We start from the raw sequence: 17742 nt of genomic DNA, 5'->3' as shown, positions 1-17742 counted from the left end.
GTTTCTCTTCCCTTTTTTCCCTACTCTGTTTCTTTCTCCTTTCTGCTTGGCGATGTTCTGAACTCCTGGCCTCAATGTAGCCTCGGACTCTCAGCCTTAGCACAGACATGGCATGGCAGTCTCTTGGCGATCTCTCGCCTTGGCATCGCCTCAGCATGAGTTTTCAACCTCAAGACGATTCCAGAGCAGTCTTTCAGCCTCAGAAGCCTTGAGATGAAGGCCTGTCTCTCTGATGAAGGGTCTAGGCCTGAAACATCAGCTTTTGTGCTCCCGAGATGCTGCTTGGCCTGCTGTGTTCATCCAGCTCCACACTTTATTACCATAGCCTTGAGATGAAACCCTGTGCAGTCTAGAATGAAGGTCTGGCATGGACTCGAGGCTAGATGCTGGCATGGGCTGGGTTGGAACAATTGTTATTCTTAACTTGTTTTTTTTAATTCATTCCTATGATCTGCAATACTGGACTTTTTTTTTCTATGTTTTCCCCTAAAATGGTGCCATAAGTGGTGACTTGTAAACTTCTCACTATGCTCATTTGAGTACATGTGACAATAAAGCTAATTCTAAGATTAAAAAAAAAGTTGTTGACTTTGAGTTAGGCCAATCAGAGTCTTTTCATAAGTGAGTCAGCCACCCTGTGCCTCCCACAAATGAGTGGAAGCATTTGGAAAAAGGAAGGTCGAGGAGAAACCTTCAGAACTAACTCTCTGTGAACAAAGACTGCAGAACTGTGTCTTTTTCCCCAGTTTTCCCTTCTCCCATGTGTTTATTGCCCCCTGTTTGTGTTTATTTGTGTTTGTAAAGCATTGAAAGTTTTAATCTGTTGAGTTTATGTAATTTAATATCATCAATTTCCTGTAGCTGGAATCCAATGACCTGTAATAAATGGTGATTCTTCTCAAGTACAGGAACCTGGTCGGTGCTTTCTATTCACCTCAGTATGAACATCAGGTAGTTTGGAGATTTTGCATACAATGTTTTAAAAACTTAAACTTTTGTGTTGACTCAAGGAGTAGTGAGATTAAATGATTTCCATCACACCACTCCAGTGAGGTGGGACAAGTTGCAAAGTGATTACTGAATTACCTTATGACATTCTTCAATGGAAACAGTGGTATTTCCCTGTACTTAAGATATAAGCGAGAGCCACTGACTCCAGAATGTTATTTTAGATGCAATTTTAGGAACTGAAGTCTGACAGCAGAGTTTGCCTAAATGTAACAGCGTTGGTTTGTGCAATAGGGTAGACATTAATCATTTGGAGTTGAAACTTGGGTTTTAATCCAATCCAGAGGCAATGGTTCCAGGATTCCCAGAGCCTTGGTTCCTTGTAAGCCTAGAATCGTTCACCAGACCTGTTTTAATCATTTACCTCCTTAAGCATATTCATCTGTCAATAGGCTTTTTATGGTGCCATGGTCGTGTCCCTATCAATAGGCCAGGAGATCCAGGTGCAAGTCCCACCTGCTCCAGAGGTGTGTTATAACATCTCTGAACAGGTTGATTAGACAGGAAGGAAAACGTCTATTAATTCACGTTGAGAAATGATGATTGCAATTTGGAACCCATTTCCTGAAAAGCCAAAGGGGGCTAACACAATAACAATCCTCCAAGTGGAACTGATGAAATTCGGTTGGAAAATTTGGCTAATTGGAAAATGCATCCAAAGATCCAGCAGTGAGGAACAAATGGTCTCCTTCAATGCTGTATCATTCTGCAATGGAGGGAGAATGATCCTCCTTCTTTGATACAAGCAGGATAATAAATAGAATTTTAATAAACAAACTTTTGTAAAACATTTTCAGATACATGAATATATTTTTTGTAGAAAGTTCCATTCTATCAGAGATTACATAATCCACTGAGCTTTATTATCCAACTGTCAGTTATTAATTTAAAAAACAAAAGCAGCTCATGATTTTCATACATTTGATTTGCTTTTTTAACAGAAGTGTTTACGTCTCAAGTTACAGGATTGGTTTGGTGGTTCTGCACTTCTGTCTCTGTGTCTTGGCTCCAATTTGGCACTGAGCTCACAAGACTTGAGATATGTGTGACGCTTGTGTGTCTGTCTGTGTGTGTGGAAACAGTTCAATTCTGGAATTAGCTCCCAAGACTTATCTTGACATGGGGTCTGAGATGGACTGTGTCCGTGTCCCTGTGTGTGTGTGTGTGTGTGTGTGTGTGTGTGTGTGTGTGTGTGTGTGTGTGTGTGTGTGTGTGTGTGTGTGTGTGTGTGTGTGTGTGTGTCCGTATGTCAGTCTGTCCATGCATGAGAGTGCAAGAGTACGTGTACGTGAGTATATGTGCATGTGCACGTGCACGTGCGCGGGCGCGTGTCCCCATGTGTCTCTCTGCATCTGTTTTGGTGTCTGCATGGGGATTGGTGGGGTGCAGTTGGCAACTAACCGGGGCTAAATCATCGGTAAACCATGATATCAAACTAACTTTAAAAAACAGAGAGAGGGAAGAGCGTACTGGAGTTCCTGGGCACTTGATTAATTGTTTAGTGAAACAAGTTGAAAAATAGCACTTCCCTCTCACTTTCTCCCAGATTCCCAGTCCTGACAGAGCTTTGGTTAGCAAGAACTGTTGGGTTAATCCTGCTTGAGAGGGCTGGATCAGCTCTGTTTGTGGTACATTCACCTAGTTCGTAAGGCTCTCTAGAAAGGGCATTCTCTTAACAGTAAGATCTTTCTCACCAGCATCAGACTTTATCAACCAGGAGAGTTAATAATAAGACTACATTGCAAGAATTCCCGGTTTAGAAAGTCTGTTGCTGGTGAGAAAGATTAATACTAAAATACTTCCTCATTAATAACCTTGACCCTGTGGCTCACGTTTGGTACTGTTTGCCAAGTGAACAGTTTCTGTGATGTTTGAGATCAAAAAAGTTGCATCTGCACAGCTGACCTTTAACAGCCATGCTATCTCCCTTACATATGCCTACAAACAAACAGACTTTTGTCTTCTCAGCGATGTTTACACAATAATAAAATGTGAGGCTGGATGAACACAGCAGGCCAAGCAGCATCTCAGGAGCACAAAAGCTGACGTTTCGGGCCTAGACCCTTCATCACCCTCTGATGAAGGGTCTAGGCCCGAAACGTCAGCTTTTGTGCTCCTGAGATGCTGCTTGGCCTGCTGTGTTCATCCAGCCTCACATTTTATTATCTTGGAATCTCCAGCATCTGCAGTTCCCATTATCTCTGATGTTTACACAATGTCTGGTTCAGTCCTGGTTGTTCCCATAGCAACTCCAATATCCTCTCCCTGCCTCGGTCACCCACTTCCTTCATTACCAGCGCCAGAACTACAGAAGGCACTGCGTAACTAGACTGATTTGTGATCTTACTGAATCATTAACTCGAGAGATTGTTTCTGCACTTGTTCAACTCGGAGAGAATTGAGTAATCGGAAATTTCATTGAAGCATCAAGTTTGGGTTCTCCTACCAAGAGTGGGCTTTTATTCCAGGTCAATACCTTAGTGTTATGCTGAGGGAGTGCTGCATTGCTGACAGGCATTGTCTTTTGTGGGAGGTCACACTGGGACCTCCTACCTTTTTCAGTGGTTTGGGTATATTTAAAGTTGGAGTGGAAAGTTGTGTGATATTCTCCAATGTTTCTGTTTCAGCAACCTCTGAAAACAAAAAGCACAGTAACTGCTCATTGAAAGCATTATTTCAGGGATCTTATGAAAATAACCGTGCTTCAGCTGCTCCTTGCATGCTTTGGGGTTTCTGCAGGTCACTGATATCGATGCTGGTCTTATCTTTTGAAAGAGTGGGTCATTGTATAGACTTTTAAGGGGAGGCAATGGTCTAATGGTACATTGCAAGACTATTAGTTCAGATATTGTTCTGGGGATCCAGGTTCAAATCCTGCCATTGCAGATAGTGGAATTCAATATAGCATCTGGAGTTAAGGGTCTAATGATACCATGGAAACCATTGTCAATCCTCAGAAAAGCCCATCTGGTTCACTAATGCCCTTTAAGAAAGGATATCTGTCATCCTTACTTGGCCTGTAATTCTAGAGCCACAACAATGTGGTGAACTCTTAACTTCCCTCAGGGTAGTAAGTGCTAGCCTGGCCACAGGTGCCCACATCCTGTGACTGAGTAAGTTGTCAGGGTGGCTTCACTTACTAGAATGGTACTACATCCCTCATATTGGGAACAAGGGTCTACTGACACCTTGGAGATAGTAAGAACTGCAGATGCTGGAGTCAGAGATAACACAGCGTGGAGCTGGAGGAACACAGCAGGCCAGGCAGCATCAGAGGAGCAGGAAAGTTGATGTTTCGGGTTGGGACCCTTCTACAGAAATGGGATGGGCGAAGGGAGCTCAGAAATAAGTAGAGGAGGGGTGGGACTAGGGAAGGTAGGTGGGATTCCTTCAGGTACAAGCCCATGTGCTACAGCCCAAAAATTATTGGATGCTCGCACTTATTTTAAGGGCCAAGGAACAAGCATTCACAGCAAGGATCGGAGATGTGTGTCTATTACCCAGTTTGGAGGCACTGTGGACAGCTGCAGCAGTTCCTACTTCCATTAGAACTGACATCAACCCAAACTGCACTATCGAGTAGCTCACTGGACAGTTCTTTTAGCAAAGGAGATATGATGTCAGTTGCCCTAGCACAGTTATGGCCAATGCTTTTTGTTTAATCAATTCACACAGTGTTTAATGCAAGCATCACAATTCTTAGAATATATGGCATGACAATGCTGTTCCTTTGAAATGAATGTCACAGAGAAATGACCCCTAAATCAAAAGTGAATGTAGTTCCACCCCAGTCACCAATGTAACTGCTACAGATGAGCAAACAAACAAACAAACAATCCATGACAAGCTACAACTCTGGCAAGAGGTCTGTAAATCCGAAACCTTGCTCGTCATACCTCACCTGTTTTGTAAGCACTGTTGATGGCGTGGATTTCTGTATTGGAACGGGATGTCAGGATCTCGATTAAACATTCCTCATCTGTACCAGCCCCCTGCATTCAGAAGCAGAATAATCAAGAATTCTCCTTTTGACGACCATGAAATCAAACATCCACAAGAACAGGCATGGACTGTAATTGGGGGTAAGAGTTAGAATTTATCCAGATGCCAGTCTCTTCCCTACCCATCCTGAGGGTATCCCTGCTCAAAGCAGGATCAGACTTCAGCAATCGGATGTCCTCAGGGCTCATACAGGAACGTATTTACTTATTTTATATCATTCCTGGATTGTAAGCAATACTGACAGATGAACTTATATGACTTTCTCCAAAAGCAGGAAGAAGTGGCAGGATTGTAGAGAGTACTGACAGAAATGAATTCATTGATCAATGAGTTTTTCTGAAATCAGGAAGGAGTTGCATAGGTACAATTTGAATGAATCAGTAATTTGGAGACCTGGACCAATATTCTGGACTGGAGAATGGGTTCAAATTCCACAATGGGGGTCGGTGAATGTAAATTCAGTTACTAAAGTAGGTTCAGGTTCTTTCTTTTAGGTTCCTGCTGGTTGTGCAAATGCAAGTAACTTCAGTATCTAAAATGTGAAGTTAGTCAGTAACACTTCTATGTGACCATCATAAGCTTTTTTTACAGTAATCAATCTGGTCAAAAGGTAGGATTAAAGACCAACTGGAATGCACTATCAGAAAGTATGGCAGAACAGAATCCATCGTGGCTTTCCAAAGGGAATTGGATAATTACCTGGAGAGAAAAAAAATTGGAAGGCCATAGGGAAAAGGTGGGAGAATAGTAATAATTGAGTTTCTCTTGCAGTCTCAGACAGGAAGACTGAATGGCCTCCTCCTTTGATGTAACTATTCTATAATTCTACAAACGATACAAAAAACTCTGTCGTATTGGCTGTTCATGAACTGTATGGTTCTTGTAACATCATTGAACACTGTTGGAGTGTTCATGCCACCGTGCCACCCAACTAGAAGGATGAGAGTGCTGGGAGTGAAAATACATGTAAATACACTTGGGTTTGCGATGTACGTATTTAAATAGAACTGAATTGTTCTCTCAACATTAAAAATATCATTTGGTTATTTGCAAGTCAAATTAGCTTGACAAGTTGCTTTCTCATATCAAACGTTCAGGGTTGGGGCATAAGAGCTGGAGCAAAAACAAAGTTGCTGGAAAAGCTCAGCAGAACATGAGTTCTGAGGAAGGGTCTCTGGACCCGAAATATTAACTGATTTTTTTTTCTTCACAGATGCTGCCGAACCTGCTGAGCTTTTCCAGCAACTTCGTTTTTGTTCCAGTTCTGTGGAACAGTCACCGGTCCCAAAACGTTAACTGACTTTTTTCTTTGCAGATGCTGCCAGACCTGCTGAACTTTTGCAGAAACTTCTGTTTTTGTTGTTGTTGTCGTCGTGCAGGGAACAGGAGTAGGCCATTCAGTCCCGCAAGCCTGTTCTGCTTCATTGGGTCATGGCTAATGGTGGTCTAACTCAATATACCTGCCTTAATACATTTGCTCAACAAAAATTGAATCTATCACTAGTATAAGATTATCAACCGATCTCGCATCCATTTGTGGAACAGAGTTCAAACCTTTGTCACTCTCTATGTGTAAACATGTTTCCTCGTATTCCTCCTGAAGAGTCTGGCCCGAATTTTCAAGCCTCCTATTCTAGAATTCCCCACAACCAGTGGAAATAGTTTATCTTTATTTACCCTGTTTTTTTTCTGTTAATATCTTCACGACTTTGACCAGATCACCCTATAACCTTCTAAATTCTAGGGAAAACAGGAAAAATTATTTTTAAAACACCCTTTTCAGAGATGTTACAACGTACGTCTGAGACAGGTGGGACTTATGGTCTTATGGTCTTAAGACATAGGAGTGGAAGTAAGGCCATTCGGCCCATCAAGTCCACTCCGCCACTTAAATCATGGCTGATGGGCATTTCAACACCACTTCCCTGCTCTCCCTGTAGCCCTTGATTCCTTTTGAGATCAAGAATTTGTCGATCTCTGCCCTGAAGGCATCCAACGTCCACGGCCTCCACTGCACTCCGTGGCAATGAATCCACAAGCCCACCACTCTCTAGCTGAAGAAATGTCATCTCATTTCAGTTTTAAATTTACCCCCTCTAATTTTAAGGCTGTGCCCACTGGTCCTAGTCTCCCTGCCTAATGGAAACAACTTCCTAGCAGCCACCCCTTCTAAACCATACATTGACTTGAACCAAGACAACACAAGAGGTGTCTGAGAGATGAATGCCTTTCTTTCTAAAAAGGGAAAGCAACCTTTTTGTACATATTATTAAACACCTCCTGGGCAGATAAGACTCTTCAGACCCATGGAACATGGCCTCAGCATGGACTTGCAGCCTTGAGGTGATTCCAGAGCAGTCTCCTGGCTTTGAGGTAAAGCCCGGCACAGTCTGGAAGCTAAGTGCCAGCATCCACTGGGTTGGAAGGACTATTATTCTGAACGTTTGATTTATTTTTCCAATTTGTTCCTATGATCTGTAAAGCTGGACATTTTATTTCTTCATTTTTCTAATTATTTTCCTAAAAACTTGTACCGAGGAATCTGTTTATGCGTATACAAGATGGCGCCTTAAGTGGCAACTTGTAAACTCCTTTCAGTATATGTGACACTAAAACTAATTCAAATCAAAAGTAAATAGAACTCAATTTTTATTAGGTGGTTGAAAGCATCAAAATTGTTGGACAAGAGGCATTAAGTAGCTAATCTGCTTTGGTACTTCACTCTGCACTCTTATCCTGCTAATTATCTCTCGCGTCATGCTGTTCCATGCTTATTAGCATTGTTGAAACTAACTCAAAAATATTAGGCACTGAGTTGTCAATGTATTTTTTTGTGTATGATATAGATAAAGTTAACGCCCACATGTAACTGTTTCAAAACTGTGCAATTTGCTCACTTTGCAACACATTAGACTGGAAGAAGGAATCAAAGAAAAACCCACAAGGTGGACTTTGTATCTGCACCAGTTGTTAGAAAATAAAGGCCAGAGCAGTGATTTGGTAGAGGCCTTTAAAATTATGAAGGGGTTGAACAGGGCAGAGGTGGAGGAAGTACTTCCACTGGGTCAGGGAGACCAAAATCCTGCACCATCTAATGTAACATAGCCCCAGTAAATCTAATAGAGAATTCATGAGAAACGTCTCTGCCTAAAAAGCAATTACTTTGTGAAACTTCCTACCACAACAAGTGGCTAAGATGATTCACACAGACACATTTAAGGGGAAGCTAAGTGCACGAGAACTAATTATGTTAACAGGGTTTGGTGGAGTAAGGTGCGAAGTTACTCAGACAGAGCATAAACAAGTATAGCCTGTTTCAGTGTTGCTAACTCCATGCTGCAGTTCTGTGCAAAAACAGGTCTGTTGCTGTACTGCTTCAGCAGCTCATCACTGACCTTGATGGCATCCTTCAGTTCAGCTGCATCATAAAGCACAGATGGCTTCAGCAATGCCAGGACTGACTTCTCAAAATTACCCGACAACTCGGACTTCAGCTCCTTTATCAAATCCTGCAACAGACAAAGGTCAAATATCAAAGGCATGGCAACACGTGGTCTGGAGCTTCTCCTAGACCAGAGAATACTGCATCTACGTCATGTCATCATACATATAATACATTGCTCCTGACAGGATCCCTCACAACCACCACCGCTACCCTCACCTCAAAATTATCAAGAGGGTGGCAATATTGCTAAATGAGAAGGTTCGATCAGTGCTCCAATGAGCTCCTACATCCAAGGATGTGCAAAAGATCAATAACTGGGCTGGAGGATTCCACTGAGGATTAGAACAATGTTAGTAGTTGAGGACGATAAGGAGATATTCAAACCTACTGCTAGGCACATTTCCTCCATCAAATACTTTCCCAGTTACAACTGTCGAAATTGTATTTATTTTGTTAGAAAACTATTTTGTGTTGTCATTGTGTCACCTATTTTTTTCTCTAAAGGTTCATACACAATGTATAAATGTTGCTCCCACAATTTCCTGTTGACACAGTATCTTTCACTGCCTCAGGATATTCCAAAGCATTTCATAACTTTTCAATATTGGACTATAATATTGAAATATAATATTAGAACACAAATAGGATTGAGGAAACAACACAGAATTGGATTCTGAAATGCACTGTCTGGAAGTGTGGGTGGAGGTACTTCTGATTAAAGCATTCAAGAGGGCATCAAGGGTTGTGGGGATAAAGCAGGAAAGTGGAATTGAGGGCTGTCAGATCAGCCATTATCTGACTGAATGGTGGAGTCAGCATGATGAGCTGAATGGCCTACTTCTGTTCTGTCTCAAGGTCTTGGAATATAGGAAGGAACATGAAAGCCAATTTATCCCACAAGCAGTAGCACGACAATGACCAGATAAACTGTTTCTGGGAGCTTAGTTGAAGAATAAATATTGACCGGAACAGGAAGGATTCCATTGCCCTGCTTTGGGATACTGGCACATGGAATCATTCCCCTCTCAAGAAAATCTAATGGAGGACTGAAGGAATTTTTGCCTTCAGCCCACACTATGGCAGTAACATTAAGTTATTTGGATGTGGTTTTCTTCAAAAGTGAGGGGAGGTGAAACAAAGATCCTGAGCCTCGCTCACCCAGCAACCAAAGATACTTGCCTTTCCATACGCTGTTTTGAAGGACAATACTATCTGTTGCCTCTGCTTATTCGAACGATGAGCAACTACGTCAATAATGGCCTGTTCATTTGTGCCTAGGAACAGAGGAATTCATAATCAAGAGTAGTACCCACTGTTACATCCCGATCAAACATTGCATTCGAAATTTATTCAAAAAAAATTCCAAGTAAATCACCCGCTAGAAATGCTCTGCAATTAGAGTATGCTGAGTCACGTATGAAAATGATTTCAACATTGTTCTCTATTGCAGCTTCTTTGACCCCCCCCCAACAAGGTTCAGGACATTTTCTTTATTTTTTTATTAAACATAACTTCAAATCACCACAAAATAAGCTGTAAATATGTAGATTGATTTTATTACCTTAGCTGAAAGATAATGCTGCTTTTGTGAGCAGCTTCCTGAGCTATCAGTCAATCTTTGTTTTTGCCACTATTTTGTACAACACTTGCTAATGGGAATTTAGAATATTGCCAGTGTAAAAATAACAGCTGAAGTCTAATTAAAGTCATTTTTTAGACCCACTTTGATATCAGAGTGCGAATTCCAAATCAGTTAAGCAGTTAAAAGGAGCCAAAAACATACTTGGACGAACAAAATGTCACAATTAAAGTAAAAAATGACACTCTTGTCCCATAGGGCTCTCTCATTAGAGACAAGACTCCTGGAAGTAGAACCCAAGGGTCACCACACCTCAGACAAGGGGAGAGGTCAAGACAGTGGGACCATTGAGGTGACTTCAGCCAGTACAGGAAGTGAACCTACGCTGTTCTGCAGAACAAACTAGCTAACCAATCAGCCCTGGATTACTAGTCTGGTGAAATAGGGTCTTGTTGGGGAGGCGATGGTGCTGAGGTAACGTGTCACTATGTCACAGAAGGAAGCTATACGGCCCATTAACTTCATGCCATATGATAGAATTAACGCACATCTAACTCAAATAGCAGAGAGCTTTCCTCCGTATCCTGGTCAACATTTATACCTCAGATGCTGCCACCCAAAAATAATGCCCTATCACTTTTCTTGTTGTTCATGGGATGTTGTTATGTACAAAATAGCTGCCTTAGTTGTTGAGCCATATAACAGTGAATGCAGAGATAGTAAAAAGTGCAGATGCTAGAGTCAGAGATAACACAGTATGGAGCTGGAGGAATGCAACACGCCAGGCAGCAGAGGAGCGGGAAAGTTGATGTTTCAAATCATTTTTTGAAGAAGGGTCTCGACCCAAAACGTCAACTTTCCTGCTTCTCTAATGCTGTCTGGCGTAACAGTGAACGCACTTTTAGGTGAATCACAATAAATGCTGGCTAAGCATATTAAGAATGCGAGATCATTCTTAAACAGGAATCATAAGCAGTTCTTTGCCCATGAAAGGCATCACAACTGACCAAATATCCCACAAACACGCACGTGTACTTTCCAGCAAGGGTCATTAAAAGGCAAAGAGGAAGAACCACCACATCGAACATTTTCTCTTCCCATTCCAGAACCATCCACTCAGTTTCTACCAGGAATGCAGGCCGGAGGAGGAAGAAACAGCAACATACTTTGCAGATTCACTCACCAAAACCTTTCATTGCTTTCCTAAGTACTTCAGCATCCCTCAAGGCATCAAACCCTGGAGCTTCTCTTACAGTTCCCCGGTTCACAGGCTGAAGATAACAAGAGATTTCTGTTAATTCAATAATTCAAAATCACAGCATTATTTCTTCATTGGGATACAGTCAGTCATCGGACAGTTGCTTTTCCAACAAAAAAAAAGGGTGGGTGTCCCAATGACCATGAGTGAACAGGGAAGCTTATAGAAACCTATAAAATCCAAACAGGACTAGACAAGGTAGATGCAGGAAGGTTTTTCTTGATGGTGGGCCAGTCCAGAACCTGAGGTTGCAGTCTAAGGATACGGGCTACACTAGGACTGAGATGAGAAGACATTTCTTCACCCAGAGAGGGATAAGCCCGTGGAATTTACTATCATACAAAATAGGAACAGGGAGTAAGCTGTTTGGCCTTTAAGCCTGCTCCACCATTCAGTAAGATCATGGCTGATCCAACATTCCTCACATCCACTTCCTTTCCCCATTAGCCTTGACTTCACTACTGATCAAGAATCTACTTCAGCCTTAAATATACTTAAGGACTCTGTCCCCATAGCTCTCTGTGGCAATGATTTCCAAAGACTCTCAATACTCAGAAGAAATTGCTTCTCATCACAGTCTTACGTTGGCACTCCTTAATTCTGAGACTGTTCTGGTTGGAGACTCTCCCAGGAGGACAAACATCCTTTCAGCACGTACTGTCTAGCCCTTCAGCACAGAAAGCAGTCTGGCCAAAACAATGAATGATTGATGAGGAGTTGGATATAACACTTGGGGCTAAAGGGATCAAAGGATATGGGGGAAAATGTGGGAACAGGCTACCAAGTTGGGTAATCAGCCGTGATCATACTGAATGGTACAGCAGACTCGAAAGGGCTGAATGGCCTACAACAGCTCATATTTTGTAAGCTTCTATGTGCCCAAAACCTCTTTGCATCTCTTCAGCATCATCCAGTCCACCATGGGGTAAACTTCTCAGCTTCATTAAGTCTCATTGCAATGTCTCTTAATAAGTGAATGGTCAGAGTCAGGATTAGATTAGATTCCCTACATTGTGGAAACAGGCCCTTCACCCCAACAAGTCCACACTGCCCCTTGAAGCATCCCACCCAGACCCATCCCCCATAACCCACACACCCCTGAACACTACAGGCAATTTAGCACGGCCGATCCACCTAGCCTGCACATCTTTGGACTGTGGGAGGAAACCGGAGCACCTGGAGGAAACCCACGCAGACACGGGGAGAATGTGCAAACTCCACCCAGACAGTCGCCCGAGGCGGGAATTGAACTTGGGTCCCTGGCGCTGTGAGGCTGCAGTGCTAACCACTGAGCCACCATGCCTATGTGTATGTCCTAATCCAAATTAGGCAATTTAGGCAGATTAAAATCCCCATTTATTAAGGGACATGTTACTTCATTCAGTTCTGTACTGGAGCATATATAGTTTTATTGTGATTGTAATATGGCAATCAGTACGATCCCTGGAGTATTATGTTGCGATCAGAACTGACCACTTTTGGGACAATACGTTAACCTTGAAGTTACTGTAGCATGAATTTATCACTAAATGGATTCCAATGGTTAAGTAACAAGACAAGGTTGCACAAACTAGGATTCTATTCCCTGGAATTTAGAAGGTCAGGGGGTGTTTTGATTAAGGCCTTCAAGACATTAAGAGGAACAAAAGGGTAGATTGGGGGAAATGTTTTCATCTAGTCAGGGAGTCTAGGATTAGCATCATAATCTAAAAACAAAAGCAAGATCTCTCAGATGTGAATTTAGCCAATACTTGTTCACAGAAAGGGTGGAGGGGGAAATGGAATTATTTTCCATAAATAATAATTGATGTTCAATCATTTTTAATTTTGAATCTCTGACTGGCAGATTTGTGTTAGCTGGAACATCAAGAGGCACAGACGAAGGAAGTACATGAAGTTATGTTGCAGATCGGCCATTGTTGCGTTGGGTCTCAAAACAGGCTCAAGGGGCTAAATGAGCTCTTCCTGCTCCCATATTCCTCAGTTTTTGCAAAAGTTAAGGGACTACTAGTTTGTGTTAACTGATGGAAAATTTTACAAAATGTGTGGTAAGAATTCCAAAACATGAAAGGATCTGGACAGAGGCAAGAGGGAAAATTCGTATGGAACTATGTTCTCCACACAAATTCAATCCCATCCCTGTCAACTCAAGAACACGTTGAATATACCGTTTCAGCTGGCGTCCAAAGATTTACAGCGACATCCCACTGACAGGCAACATGCACACAGAAGTGTCACAATAAGCCAGAACAACCATCTATCAAGATATCATGCAGCCAGGTCTCTCTGCTTTTTGTCTAATCTTGTAAATTATTAATTGTTTCAATCAAACAACTTTAAACGTAAGCACTTCTTGTTTTCAAGTAGGATGGCAGGTTTCTTGATGGCACTCCCAATTTGGAGCTTTTCCTTCGTCCACCCCAATTCTTCCTTTGACAGTTTTGTCCTTATCCATATCTAATCCATTTCAAGATACAGTTCTACTTGTGCCATTCACTGCCTACCCCTTAGGAACTCAACCATCAGGCATTGTTAAGAATATTGTTATCACAGCCTCTGTTTCCATATGACATTGGCACGGACGCACTGACAGCAGGGATCTTCACTCAAGAATGAGCAGCAAGGGAAGCTGGTTCACTCTTTAGCCTTCTGTCCCCATGGACAATGGGGATGAATGCCTCACCTCCTGCCTCCAGTCACCCTCACCGAGATCTTAACCTAACCTTGACTAAGGAACCATTCTGCTCTATATAGTTCAGTGTCATAAAATGCTTAATGCTCAAGGCTATGGGTCAAGTGCTAGAAAGTGGAATCAATGTACATTTAGAGCAGTTTTTACTGCTCCAGACTTGATGGGCTGAAGGGCCTCTTCTGTACCGTACGATTCTACAAACTACTCAATGAAGAACCTATGTTGCATGGGGTAGTGTCTGTACCTCTGGACCAGAGGCCTTGATTCTAGTCCCACTTGCTCCAGAGGGAGTGAACACATCTGAATAAGATAATCAAAAACAAATAAATTATCTACATGGCTATCTGGGGAACATCGAATTGCCCACCTGTATTTCGAGGATCTGTGGATACACATACTATGGTCCTTCTGATCTTCTGTATTTCCTACAGTGCTTCTGTTCACCACATACTCCCTTGCCTGGTTAGATCTTCCAAATGCACTACCTCTCACTTTCCAGGATAAAATTCCATTTGCCACTGTTCAGCCCATCTGACCAGCCTGTCTATACCACCCTGTAAAGGAAGGCTTTTCTTCTCGTTATTTATCACACTGCCAATTTTCAAAACATCTTCGATCCAATTGATCACACCTCCTGCATTCATATCTAGATCATAAAATGTACACAAACCACAAGGGAACCTACACTGAACCCTGCGATACACCCTTTGACCATCATCCTCTGCAACCCCATCACTAAGCCAAGTTTCAATTCAATTTGCAAATTATGCTGGACTACATGGGCTCTTCAGTATTTTATCCAGTCAGCCTTGTGACACTTTGTCAAATTCCTTACTGACATCAATGTCGACCACATCAACTCTATTACTCTCATCTATACACCTCGTCATCTCCTTGAAAAATTCAACCAAATTGTCCCCTTACAATGCTATTAATCCTTGTCTCTCCGAGTGAAGGTTAATGCTGTCCCTCAAAACTTCTCCCAATGATTTATCTACTAAAGGTGGCAGACTCACTGGCTTGTAAGTTCCTAGTTTATACCCAACACAACTCTTGAAAATTTCAAAAAGATAAATAAATCTGAATACCTTTTCACACATATGTCTCAATTTAACATGTCTTTGAATTAACTGCAGCAAAACACTCTCTCTTAGATGATGGGTCATCAGTCTGAGACTTTAATGTAATTTCTATCTTCATAGACACTTTTGAATACTTCAGGCACTTTCTACTGTTAGCTTTTATTTTCATCTAACCTCCTAACGGCACTTATGACATCCTTTTTGAAAGCTTTTTATTTCATTATTTTCAGCATCACACGGTATTTTGATTATGGGTTAGTTGTTAATAAAAGGGAGAAATCTCTGGATTTGAATCTATGATTGCTGAGAGTAGCTTACTGTGAAGATGATTGATCTAATGCAGGATGACATGCAGTTATCTCAGTAGAAACAATTCCAAAACACACATTAGTGAAGCTTACCTCAAATTCTGAGAAAACCTGATGTATAAAATGCCAAACAACATCAAAAAATCGAAAATTAGGATAGTTTCCACCAGCAATCTGTTGCTTCATTTTCTTCATTAACAAGACTCATCACATTCATGGTAAGAATGGTGGTCACACGTGAGATTCATGAACATGCGGGTTTGTGTGTCTTTCCTAACAATATTGCAAAAGGGATCGCAATGGGGGCTTCTGAATGAAGCGGAATGTATGAGTGACTGACATCTAAGAGACAAAGGCAAAAAATTTGACTTATTCTGAAAAATAATCGAGGGAACAGCCCATTCAGAAAATAGTCACATACTTCCTCTGGCTACATCTGTAAAATTTCTCCAGGACCTTACCCTTCAGTTCCGACTCTGCTTCCATTTCTTGAGGCAACCAAATGTACAAGGTTCCTAGAACATACACTGACTCATCCATTTTGTCAACCCACTTCAGTCAATGCCTGCCTATTGCACACCAACCCTCCCCAGTCCTCTCCTGACCATAGCTACCTTAGTCTCTAGTCCACATTGGCTACTCCAGATGTCAGTGCTGCAGACTATTTGATGAATGATATTTACATTACATTGTTCAGACACAAATTCTAGAAATAAAGCAGCACTGAATATACCAGATTTTAAACATTGGCACATAAAGCGAGTTTACTCTAATTTGTATACTAATCTGGCCTCTCATACCTTCACTGGTGCTGCAACTGAAGAGGAGTTTGAGGGGTACCCTTGTGATGGACTAGCTCCATAACCCGGAGACGGGCCGGACGGATACCCTGGAGACGGGCCGGACGGATACCCTGGAGACGGGCCGGACGGATACCCTGGAGACGGGCCGGACGGATACCCTGGAGCCGGGCCGGACGGATACCCTGGAGCCGGGCCGGACGGATATCCTGGAGTCGGGCCGGACGGATATCCTGGAGTCGGGCCGGAGGCTGGAAATCCTGGGTTGGAACCAGGATATCCTGGATTGTAGGTGGGAGCACCAGGCTGACCACCCTGGCCTTGTGGATACATTCCAAATTGAGATGGTTGCTGGTTGGGAGGTCCTCCAAAAGCATCAGAAACTTGTGGTCTTATTGCAGCTGATAAGTTCTCAATCTAAACAGAACAGAAGAAAACATCATTAAGATTCATTTTGTTAAACCACAAATTTGATTCTCTCTTTATTTCAATTTTGCTTGAATAAAACTAAATTCCAAAAACTTCACATTTGATTTGTTAACCTCTCATAGCATCTCACAGGATGTTAAGTCAAAACAGAGCTGCATTTTCCTTATGGGAATTGGGAATAGAACTGGGTGTTGGAAGAACGATACCAGACTAAGATGTACAAAGCAATTCAATCTTCAACTTTCCTTCAATCTACTTCTAACTTCGAATAAATTGGTTTGATAGTACCTTTCAGGCTAAACTGCTTGACAGTATGATGATTCAAAGAGATCCAATTTGCATTCCATCATCTGGTGTTAGTTTCTAAGCAAGCTGCAAAAATAAAAGTCAACACGATGTTCTCATCCCAAATATTATCAGTAAACTAAATAGTGAAGCGATGACACTCGGCCCAAATCGAGAGGTCATTTGAGTTAGATAGATAAAGGCAGGCTAAGGGGCATTATTAGAAACTATGAATGCCTGGATTTAGTTTAGATGCTTCTTTTCAAAGGGGATCACCACCTCTGGAGTAGACTACCAGTAAATACAGCGAGTGTGAATTCGCTACAGACTTTTGAGCAAGAGTAAGAAACACCTATTTCATCATCCCCATAAAAGTCAACATTTCGGCAAGTCCAAAGATTATGCGCTAAAACAGCTCATTGATCGATACCCAAAATACATACAGCGACTAAGCTGGATGTTTAATAGATGTTGAAAGGCATTTCCATCTTTTACAGGTTGTGGGCATAATCATGGTGCTCGCCTTTGAATTATAGTCTATCTTCCATTTATTGAGACTTGAAGACCTTGTGCCAGAGTTCTTTATAATGGCTCCAGAATCACAGATGGCACCTGCTGCATGAAAACAATCTCTACATTATGTCATTTTAATTCTTATTTCTTTTTTGATCCACAGACAGGTGTGTTTTGTGGTGAGGAGGAGTGGACAGCAGTGGGTGACAGTTTTATTATTTATTCTGTTTTGGAATGTATTCGATAACTCAAACTATCGCTACTATGCCTCAGAATCACTGAGCAGTTCAGCATGTTCGGTCCAACTTGTCCATGCCAAACAGATATCCTAAATTCATCTA

General features: G+C 41.9%; 1 protein-coding gene across 8 annotated transcripts in view; it reads right to left on the bottom strand.

Moving 5' to 3' along the window:
- The window catches only part of LOC125467516 (annexin A4-like), a 75608-nt gene that overhangs the window by 20521 nt on the left and 37345 nt on the right, over window positions 1–17742 (bottom strand). For all 8 annotated transcript variants that reach the window (XM_059640234.1, XM_059640230.1, XM_059640231.1 and 5 more), the window contains 5 exons: window positions 16175–16591; window positions 11218–11305; window positions 9635–9729; window positions 8406–8519; window positions 4910–5000 (listed from right to left, as the gene is read on the bottom strand). In XM_059640234.1, the coding sequence (XP_059496217.1) occupies window positions 4910–5000; window positions 8406–8519; window positions 9635–9729; window positions 11218–11305; window positions 16175–16591 (805 nt within the window). The remainder of the gene's footprint in view (window positions 1–4909; window positions 5001–8405; window positions 8520–9634; window positions 9730–11217; window positions 11306–16174; window positions 16592–17742) is intronic.

This window comes from Stegostoma tigrinum, chromosome 37 (assembly GCF_030684315.1).
Source record: "Stegostoma tigrinum isolate sSteTig4 chromosome 37, sSteTig4.hap1, whole genome shotgun sequence".
NCBI lineage: Eukaryota > Metazoa > Chordata > Chondrichthyes > Orectolobiformes > Stegostomatidae > Stegostoma > Stegostoma tigrinum.
The sequence above is the reverse complement of the archived record's forward strand: the minus strand, read 5'-3'. Positions and strand labels throughout refer to the sequence as shown.